The following is a 10,342-nucleotide window of genomic DNA, read 5'->3' on the forward strand; positions in this document are numbered from 1 at the left end:
GGCCACCTGGATTTATGACTCAGGGAGGGACCACATTGGGGAACGAAGGGGAAATGGTCGGTTGGGTTTTCTGGTCTTTCTGGTTGGCTGTTACAACCTCCAGCTCTGCCACAGCCTCCCTCTTCCTGTCAGCGTGTCAGCTCCTGGGGCTTCTCCTGGGGCCCCGTGGGAGACGACTTCCTGTCTCAGGCCACCTGCTAACCCAGGCTCCCAGTAGGAGCACTCTGCTCCATTTGCTGAGAGGGCAGCAGATGCCACAGGACTGTCACCCAGGCCACGAGCACCCACTGACCCCACTCTGTACCCAGCCATCTGCTGAGCTCCCAACCTAGGCGAGCTAGGCAGAGGCCCACTGGGAAGCTCCCAGCTGAGGCGGATGGACTGTCCAGCTGTGAATAAACGTGGGCGGCAGCCACGAGACTGCTGGCCAGTGGGCTGGGATTTCACCGTCTGGCAAGGGGCAGGCAGAGAGCACTGGCTTATCCCACAGGACAGCAGTTGCTCAAGCCGTGTTTGTCACTCAGTGTGTGGCCGTGGGCAAGTTACTTAATGCTTCTGAGCCTTGATTTCCTCATTGTTGAAATGTCAGTAAGAACGCAAAGGACATGATGTCCGAGGCAGCTGAGCCACGGCGGTCATAAAGCTGGGTGGACAACCCTTGGAGAATCTTACACCCCATATGTGACCTCCAAACAGTATTCCTCAGCCTGATTACATGTTCGCTCCCAGAGGTGGCACTGAGTGGATGACATGAGGCTGTCCCCAGAATTCAAATCCACACACATAGCCTCGATACTGAACTCTAGCAAGGCATGGGCAAAAAGTAAGTCCCCAGCAAAAAAAAGCTTAAAAAGAACATGTGAGCTCTCCAGGGGTCCCCGCTGGGTGTGCGCCACCCACACGCACCACTCACATGCCTGGGGCTGCACCACGCGGACGGGGGCCTTTGTGCTCTCAGACAACATGGGGCAGTCAAGGGAGGCCTCCTGGAGGAAGAGGGCCCAGTGCCCTGAGCAGCACAGTGGTGAGGTGCCCTGGAAGGGCTGGGCTGGGCTGGGGGATGTGGAGACCAGAATACTCGGCACCTTGAGTGCTGGGCTAAGGAGTCCAAGCTAGACTGTAGACTCAAGGGCATTGGGAGCCAGGAAAGGTTTAGGAAGTGGAGAGATGGGCTGGTGTGGGGTTGGAGGAGAGGGCCGCCTGGGCCCAGGTAGGGCTGCGGTGCAAAGCTGAGATGCTGGCAACAGACAGGGACTATGAAGATGAAGAGGAACAAGTGAACATTAGAACTACTTCTGGGATGAAGATAAGCAGAACAACCAGGACTCCAAGTGGGAGAGCGAGGAGTTTGCGGGTCTGGCTAGAGCAAGGCCCTGGGGCGGCGGCAGGGCTGTGGGGCTGCCTGGCCCTAGGGTACACAGCTGCCACAGGAGGGGGAGGGGTCAGCGCTCATGACTCGGGAGCCAGCCTGTGGTCAGATGTTCACACCCAGCTGACTGGGCAGGCACGGGTCATCTGCCCTCAGGTGGTCTGAGGCCCCTGCCAGGCACTAGTGGGCACCTCGGGCCAGCTGGAACCCCCAGGAAGAAGTAAGTGATGTCCACCACCCCCATCCTAGCTCCTTTACTGAAGACAGGGCTCCCCTCCCCCCAGCCCCAGCTGCCTCTCTGGACAGAGGGAGGGGGAAGTGGCCAGAAGGGGAAGTGTGAGGAGTTCCCCTCGGCCTGTCACCAGTCTCCTCAGGCCCTTGGAGTGGTGGCCTTGGGGCCCGGCTGTGGCTATGGAACTTCTGGAGACCCCCGTCAAGGACGGCATCCTCTACCAGCAGCACGTCAAGTTTGGCAAGGTGGGGACCCTGGCTGCCAGGCAGCCGCCTAGTCAGGTCCGGGCCGCTGCTCCAGCCTAGAACAGCCTAGCAGGACCCAGGGGCATGGGGGAGGGAGGCGGGGGGTGGGGTCAAAGTCATGGGTAGGATAGTGGAACAGAACCAGTTCTTAGCCTGAGCGAATTGGGCTGAGTGGGCCTTTTTGAGAGTCTGCTTCATTTACAGATGGGGAAGCCAAGACCAGGGAGGGTCTAAGAAGGCAACCCTTGGGGCAGGGCAGAGCCGAGAGGCTGGTTAATCCAGCAGCCTTCCACTCCATCTGCTAGGGGCACTGAGGCCCCTCGAGAGGGCTGAGGGCTAAGCTGGAGGAGCCCCCGGAGGTGGACCCCCATCCTGCAGGGTTTGGCTCCTCCCAGCCCGGTCCCGGCGCAGCAGGCCCTGCACACCCACGGCTCAGCTGCAGCTGCTGCCCAGGCAGATAAACCGTCTGTTTCCTTTGCTCGGCACTATTTGCATGTTTCCTTCCTTGCCATCATGAGACGAAGGCCTCCCTCCCACCCCAGCCCTTGTCCCATGGCCCAAGTGACCTTTTCTTTGCAGGGGGAGGGGCCACCCCCATAACAGCAGTGTCAGGTGGTCTGCTCCAGCCACTAGATACTTTGCAGACTTTCCCCAGGAGAAGCCCCAGACTCATGTTTTCATGACCTTTTCCGAAATGGGGACACTAGAGCTTATGGGAGTCACAGTTAGGAAAGCGTGGGGTGGATCTGAACCCAGAGGTAACTGACCCCAAGCACAGACTCTTCCCCCTGCCGGGCTGGCTCTGACAAGACATCCTCTGTGGCCTGAGGAGCTGAGGGAGGCAGAGGCCAGCCTGGGTGGCCAGGAGTGTTTGCTGAGTAGCTTGTGCTGGGCTGAGCTGCAGGAAAACTATCACCTGAGGGTCATCTCCCACATCTTCATCTCCTGCAGAAGTCCTGGCGGAAGGTGTGGGGTCTGCTTTATGCAGGAGGCCCATCAGGCGTGGCACGGCTGGAGAGCTGGGAGGTCCGGGATGGTGGCCAGGGGCCAGCGGGTGACAGATCTGCAGGGCCTGGCCGGCGCGGGGAGCGGAGGGTCATCCGCCTGGCTGACTGCGTGTCCGTGCTGCCCGCCGACGGTGAGAGCTGCCCCCGGGACACTGGTGCCTTCCTGCTCACCACCACAGAGCGAAGCCACCTGCTGGCCGCACAGCACCGCCAGGCATGGATAGGCTCCATCTGCCAGCTGGCCTTCCCGGTGAGCACAGGGCGGGTGGGCAGGGCATCCAGGGCCAGCCAGGGACACCACCTCACCCCGTCTTGTTCATCTCCATGTTAATTCACATCCCACCACTCAGCAAGTACCTGCCAAGCATCTACAAGCCTGGGAAACAGCCCAGTAGCCCATAGAACAAATCTCGGATGGTCACGGGTGCTATGGAGAAAATGAGAGGCTGGGGGAGACCAGGAGTGAGTGGAAGGACGTTACACAGGATGGTCCAGGGAGGTGTCTCAGGAGAGGACAGTGCACCTGAATCCCAAGGACAAATAACCCACCAGACACAGATCTGAGAGGGTCTCCTGAACAGAGCAGCAGCATGCGCAAGGGCCCTGAGGCCGGGAAGAGCTTGGTGTTCAAGGGGCAGAAAGGCCAGTGTGGCTGGAGGGTACAGAGTGGGAGGGGGCCTGGGAGGAGGCAACTGTGGAGAGTTTGGTGGGAGCCAGCTGAAGTTGCCCTGGGCTACTTGTGGAGTTGGGGGTTTTATTCTCAGTGAGAGAAGCCTTTGGGGAGTTAGACCCAGAGACTGAGAGTTTTAAAGCTTCACAGGGTCTGTGATGAACCAAAAGGAAATGAGTGGCGGTTCCTCAAAAATTAAACATACAGTTACCATATGACCCAGCAATTCCACTCCTAGGCATATACCCAAGAGAAATGAAACAGATGTTCAGAAAAAACTTCTATGAAAATCTTCAGGGCAGCATTATTCACAATAGCTCAAGGATGCAAAGAACCCAAATGTCCATCAGCTGATGAATGGATAAACTTAATGTGGTCTATCCATACAACGGAACATTACTTGGTCATAAAAAGGAATGAAGCATTGATACATGCTACAACATGTATGGACCTTGGAAACAGAGTCACAAAAGCCAGACACTAAAGGCCACACATTGTATGATTCCACTTACATGAAATATGCAGAACAGACAAACCCATAGCAGCAGAAAGCAACTAAGTGGTTTTTGGGAGCTGGGGGCCAAAGGAATGGGGAGTCAGAGTTAATGGTACAGTGTTTCCATTTAGAGTGATGAAAAAGTTCTAAATTTAACCACTTTAAAATGGTTAAAATGATAAATTTTATGTTGTGTATTTTACCACAATTCTTATAATTAAAAGGAAAAAAAAAAGGAAATAAACAAGAGCAAGGAGACTGGTGAGGAAGCCGTTGCATTTGACCCTGGCCATGGTACCGTGGGCCAAGGTGGTCGTGGTGGAGATGTGCAGGGCCAGAGCCTGTGGGATGTGGCGGGGAGATGGGGAAAGAGGCCTGGGGGAGGAACAAGTGGCCATTCACTCATGGGTCCCACCCTGAAACTCCTGCTGTCAGGGACACACACAAGCCAGCCCCGGCCCTGGCCAACTTCAAGGACAGTGGGAGACAGCCCCTTGGTTGCGCTCTGCTTTACAGCTCTCAGCACCCTTAAGGGGGAGTCGGTGGGGACTGCAGGTGGGGAAACAGGCTCAGAGGTGTGCTTGGGGGGTGCAGTGTGTCAAGGGCAAAACTGGGACTGGCACCTAGGTCCCTTGCTTGTCACAGAGTCCTGGGTTATGGACCCCAGGGAAAGAATGTGGGAAGAGGAGTGGAGGGGCTCAAACCTCTGACCTGGTCTCATCCCCAGGGCACAGGGGAGTCCTCCTCAGGATCAGGGGAGGCCGAAGCTCCCAAGAGGGGCCCGGTCCCCATGGAGGAGAACTCCATCTACTCCTCCTGGAAGGAAGGTGAGTCTGGGAGGTACAGGGGCAGCCTCAGCCCCGGCACACCCAGGGCTGGGATCTTTCGGGGGACCCAGGGGACTGCGCTTGCTGCCCTCACGGCCCCCTGCCTGCAGTGGGCGAGTTCCCAGTGGTGGTGCAGAGGACAGAGGCTGCGGCCCGCTGCCAGCTCAAGGGGCCCTACCTCCTGCTGCTGGGCCAGGACGCCATCCAGCTGAGCGAGCCCGCGAGCCCCCAGGCCCTCTACACCTGGCCCTACCGCTTCCTGCGCAAGTTCGGCTCTGACAAGGTGAGGTCCCGCCCGGGCAGGAGGCGGGGGGCGGGGTGCCCGGTCCCTCAGCCCCTGACACCCCGTGCCGCCCGCGCCCAGGACGTGTTCTCCTTCGAAGCCGGCCGCCGCTGCGCCTCGGGCGAGGGCCTCTTCGCCTTCAGCAGCCCCCGCGCCCGCGACCTGTGCGGGGCCGTGGCCACGGCGATCGCCCGCCAGCGGGAGCGCCTGTCCGATCCAGCGCGGCCCCGGCCCTGCCCCCTGCCGCGGGCCACCTCCCTGCCCTCGCTGGAGCCGCCGGGAGAGCTGCGCGAGGCGCCGCCGGGGCCCCAGGCGCCAGGCCCCCGGAGGGCTGGCGCGGCCGACGCGGGGCCCCAGAGCCTGCCGCCGCTGCTGAGCCCCGCGGCCCCCGCCGAGCCGGTGCTCTACGCCTCGGTGTGCAAGCGGGCCAGCGTGCCCGCGGGCGCCGCCGAGCACCTGTACGAGAACCTGCGCCTGCTGGAGGCCGCCGGCCCGCCGGCCAGCCCCATCTACCACAACAGCCAGGACCTGAGCTGGCCCGGCCCGGCCTGCGACAGCAGCCTGGAGGCCCAGTACCGGCGGCTGCTGGAGCTGGAGCTGGCCGACAACGGCGACAGCGACGAGGCGGGGGGCTCCGCCTGCCCCGGCTCCCACACGGGCTTCAAAGCCAAGCTGGTGACGCTGCTGAGCCGGGAGCGGAGGAAGGGCCCGGCCCCCTGCGACAGACCCTGACCCGTGGCAGCGGGAGGAGACGAAGGCGCTCTCCCTGGAACAAGAGGGCGCGAAAACCGTGGACATCTGCGGACACACCCCCACAGCCACTCTGGCCTGGGGGGACAAGGCCGGCTGCCTGGGGAGGACCCCTCAAGTGCCCTGCCAGCCCCCCAGTGTATAGTGTACAGATCTGCTAATAATAAAGCCCTTTAGTTCCCCTCTCAGCCCACCTCGTGTGCCACAGCCCATTCCTCCTTAGTAGGGCTCCTGGCAGTGGCGCCCACGGGTCCACACAGACGCTCAGTCACAGGCGTGGCAGCAAACACCAGGGCCCTGTGCTGGGTTCCAGGGATACATATGACCTGGACCTGACTTCTGCCACCAGTAGGCTCGAGTCCACTTGAACAGGTGGGTGGGGTGCAGATAATTATAGATCCATGTGGTCCTGTGCAGCAAAGGTGACTCTGATAACTGGGTAGAGGGAGAAATGAGGCTTGCTGATGGGAGAGGTGCCCTCTGAATTGAGTGTGAAGGGCAGGCAGAGCTTCACCAGGCTGCCAGTGAGCCCCAGGGCTTTCCAAGCTGAGGGTGGGCACGGTGGGTGCATAGAGGAAGGAAGATCATAGACCAGAGGGCTACAAGGGGCTGAGGAAAGGGTTGGCCCAGCATAAGAGGCCTGACCATCCAACAGTGAGCTTGGTCTCATCCTCACGGAGGGATGCAGCCAGACTAGCGAAACAGCGTGGAGGCTGATTTGGAGGGGCCGGAAAGCCCTAGCTGGGGAGGAGTTGGGGTGAGGGAGGGGCAAGTGGAAGGGACTTCAAAGACCTGCACACCCTAAATACTCCCCGCTGAGACTCAGAAATGCACAGACATTTCTGGGGAGAACTAGCCCTCAGTCTCCATCTTAACTTTCAAGGATAAAGACCAAATTACATACCAGGCATGCATTCATTCGAGTTTTGTTTTTTAATTTTACGATTTTATTTTATTTTATTATTTTTTTGTGGAGGTAGGTAATTAGGTTTACTTACTTATTTGTCTATTCATTTATTTACTGATGGAGGTACGGGGGACTGAACCCAGGACCTCATGCATGCTAGGCATGCCCTCTACCCCTGAGCTATACCCTCCCCCCTCATCTGAGTTTATCGCATACCTACTCTGTGCCAGGCCCTGGGGACGTGGCCATGTTCAAGATAGCTGCAGTCCTGTTCTCAAAGAGCCCACATTCCAGAGGGAGATAACGAGTCTCCTGAAGACTTTAGTGCCTGCCTTACTATCCTCCCTTATGCTGCTCCTGTCACCATCCCTGGGCCTCCATGCACACAAGCATCATGCCCCCAAGGACCTGGCCTCCTGGCTGCTTGACCTCAGCTCCGCCTCAGCTGCCCACACTGTTGGCACATCCTGAATGTTATCTTTATGACAATGACACCCTATCGTCACTTGGCAGTGATGCAATCTTATTTCAAGTGTGTGCCTCTGGCTACCTCCTTCTCTCCTTCCAGCCCACTTCCTCTAGTCTCGCCCATATGGCTCCTATCCAGCCGCATCGACCTACAGCAACCCCTTTCCATCTGCACTACCCCAGCCCCACGACTCCATCCCTGTCCAACTTGGAGTCTGCACTCCACCAATGGAATCAGCCCCTCCCCTTCTCCTCTACTTTCATCCGATTTGTCAGGCAAAGTCCTCAGCCTCAGGTGAACCCAGCTGTCTTCCGTGTCAAGGCAGGAGAAATTCACATAACCAAGTAGATGGCAGTCTCTTTAACAATGTGATCTCAAACCTCAAACAGGTCGGCTCTCCACGCTGCCCAGAGATCCTGCATTCCAAAGTGGCTGCTTTTATCCTCCCCCAGACCCTCATATCTTCTTCCCTCCAGCCCTGACCATTCTCACCTTGTATTTTTACTTGCGAAGAGGCAGCCAACAGAAGTGAACACCATTGGCTTCCCACCACCTCGTCTACAAGAGCACCCACATTTGTACCATCTCCCTCCTGCCCTACAGCAGAACAGTGTCTGTTCCCACCTCCTCTCACCTCCCCACAGCTTGGCAAACTGAGCTGTGTCCTCCTGTTAATTCCTTCACCAATATCATCATTTCCAGCCACACACAAACATACTCCATAATTTCACGTCTTTAAAGGAAACCTACCCTGATCTCTCCTCCTTCACCCACCTCCCCATTTCTCTGTTCCTCTTCACAGCAAAACTCCTCAAAAGAGTTGATTACTCTCATTTCTACTTTCTCATCTCCCATCTCCCTTACACCAACTCCTGTCTCCTGGTGGTCCCCATGACTCCATTACATCACTCTCATCAGGGTCACCTATCTCCTTGTTCCCCAAAACAAAGCAACCTAGACCCCCTTTGTGACCTGGGATCCCCAGCTTCTCAGCAGCATTCCATACCCCTCCTTGAAACTTGGTCTTCACTTGGTTTTCCTCTTCCTTGCTGGTCTCTCCTTCCCAGACTCGGCATTTCCTCTGCCAGAGTTCTGGCGTCAGACAGTGTTGCTCAACCCTAGCTGCCCATGGAATCATTTGGGAGCCTTTAAAAAATGCCCATACCTGGGCCCACACTCAGTGGCTTGAATTTCATCAGCCAACGTGGGCCCTGGGCACCACTCTTTTCAGTTCCCCGGGTGATTGTCGTGGGCACCCAAGGTTGAGCACCACGGTCCTACGTAACCCAGGGTGGTCTCCAGGTCTCACGGCCCATCTAAATGCTGCCAACTCCTATAGGTATAGCTTCAATATAGATCTCTCCCAAGCTCTAGATTTAAGAATCCAGCTGCACACTAGACTTCTAGATGTCTCAAAAGCATCTCTGAATGTAATGTGTGAAGGAAGATTGTGGGGAAGGAGTACTGTGCAGTGCTGTCCCAGGTTGTCTGTGGCCACAGAAGATGAAGCCTGGAAAGATGCTGGAGCCACGGGGAGGTAGATTTCAGCCCCACTTATGGAAGATCCTTCTGACAAGTAAGGTCTTTCCCTGATCAGGCTGCCTGCCACAGAGCAAGCTAAGGACAGGAGTTTCCTTCAGGGTGCCTACAGCAAGGACCCCTCAGCCCCACAGTGGCAAGCCAGTGCTTGCCAGCTCCGTAAATCTCTGGAGGTTACCCAGGGAGTCAGGGTCTTGGCCAGAACTAGAATCCAGGACTCTGGGTCCCCAGTCTGGCTTGGTTTTTTTCCTCACAAATCTAAGCCTTTTTGTTTGCCGCAAAATGGCAAATTTTGTGAAGTTCCAACCAGACCATGGAAGAGAAAGTCTTTGGAAAATTCTAGGGACCCAGCCTGCAGCTGCAGGTGTCCTGACCACCAGGGGGCACTGTGTCTTAGCCCAATGCCTGTTCCTACCCAGGGACTGCCTGTGCAGGGAGCTCTGGAGGCTCCATCCAGGCCAAGGAATGGGCCCCCTGGGGTCTTCTCTGCTGGAGGACTGCCAGGAGCTCCAGGCTGCTCCTTCTTCCTTTGCTCATTTGCTGCTTCACTTTCTCAGTCCGTCCTTTATCTGTTCACTCAGATCCACTGTGTGCAGGCACTGGGGAAATGGTGGACAAGTCAGACATGCCCCTGCTCTCATAGGACTGACGTTCTAATGGGGCCAAAAAGCCATGAAGAAACAAACACTTAATATAATGTCAAATGGTGGTAAGTGCTGTGAGGAAAAATAAAGCAGGATAAAGGACCAGCACAGGATGCGGTGAGATGGCCGGCAGCCTCTGTTTTAGGTAGGCTGATCAAGGAAGGAGGAGGCAACCCTGAACGCGATGAGAGCCTGTTGTTTAAAATATCTGGGAGAATGTGTTTCAAGCAGCAGGAGCCCCGCAAGTGCAAAGACCCTGAGGTAGGACTACACTTGCTGTGTTGGAGGAACGGTGAGGAGGTCAGCGTGGCTGGAGCAGAATGAGCTAGGAGGAGAGTGATGGGAGGTGGACCCAGTTTATCAGTGTCACGTAAGTCGGAAAGACTTTAGTTTTATTTTTAAGTGCAACGCCAGCCCACTGGAATGCTAAAAGCTGAGGGTGATGTGGTGTGATTTCTGCTTTAAAAATTCCACTTTGGCTGCTGCATGGAGAAGACCCAGGACTGGGCAACGGTAGAAGCAGGGAGATCTGTTAGGAGACTGTGAAGGTGTCCAGGCATCAGACAAGTGTCAGGGACAACCATGGCAGCCAGGGGTGGGACAGATTCTGGAGGTGGAATTTGCAGAATCTGAGGTATGGCAGAAAAGAAAGGAAAGAAAACTTCATAATTTTTACTGGACCAGGCAGATGAATGGTGTTGCTACTTTTTTTTTTTTTAACCGAGTTAGGGAAGGAGTTAGGGAAGTGGGAAAATTGCAAGTTTAAATTGGGACTTAATAATTTGAGATAGCTAGCAGACATTCAGGTAGAGGTTGGACAGGCTGTTGGATGTTGGAGTCTGGAGTTTTGGAGAGAAGATGAGAACTGGACCTGTAACTTGGGAGTCCTTGGCATAGGTGTTAT

At 56.5% G+C, this 10,342-nt stretch overlaps 1 protein-coding gene across 1 annotated transcript; it reads left to right on the plus strand.

The window, feature by feature from the left end:
- The first annotated feature begins 1,669 nt into the window (after positions 1 to 1,669).
- DOK3 (docking protein 3) lies at positions 1,670 to 6,067 on the plus strand. Its single transcript, XM_074350199.1, has 5 exons — positions 1,670 to 1,846; positions 2,798 to 3,103; positions 4,747 to 4,846; positions 4,957 to 5,129; positions 5,211 to 6,067. Exons 1-5 carry the CDS (start codon positions 1,781 to 1,783, stop codon positions 5,859 to 5,861), a joined length of 1,296 nt encoding a protein of 431 aa, XP_074206300.1. The 5' UTR covers positions 1,670 to 1,780; the 3' UTR covers positions 5,862 to 6,067.
- The last annotated feature ends 4,275 nt before the right edge of the window (positions 6,068 to 10,342 follow it).

This window comes from Camelus bactrianus, chromosome 22 (genome assembly GCF_048773025.1).
Source record: "Camelus bactrianus isolate YW-2024 breed Bactrian camel chromosome 22, ASM4877302v1, whole genome shotgun sequence".
NCBI classification, from domain to species: Eukaryota; Metazoa; Chordata; class Mammalia; order Artiodactyla; family Camelidae; genus Camelus; species Camelus bactrianus.

Coding starts and splice junctions, on each gene's coding strand:
- DOK3 (XM_074350199.1), top strand. CDS start 1,781: ATGGAACTTCTGGAGACCCCCGTCAAGGACGGCATCCTCTACCAGCAG. Junction 4,847..4,956: donor CTACTCCTCCTGGAAGGAAG/GTGAGTCTGGGA, acceptor CCCTGCCTGCAG/TGGGCGAGTTCCCAGTGGTG. Junction 5,130..5,210: donor GCAAGTTCGGCTCTGACAAG/GTGAGGTCCCGC, acceptor GCCCGCGCCCAG/GACGTGTTCTCCTTCGAAGC.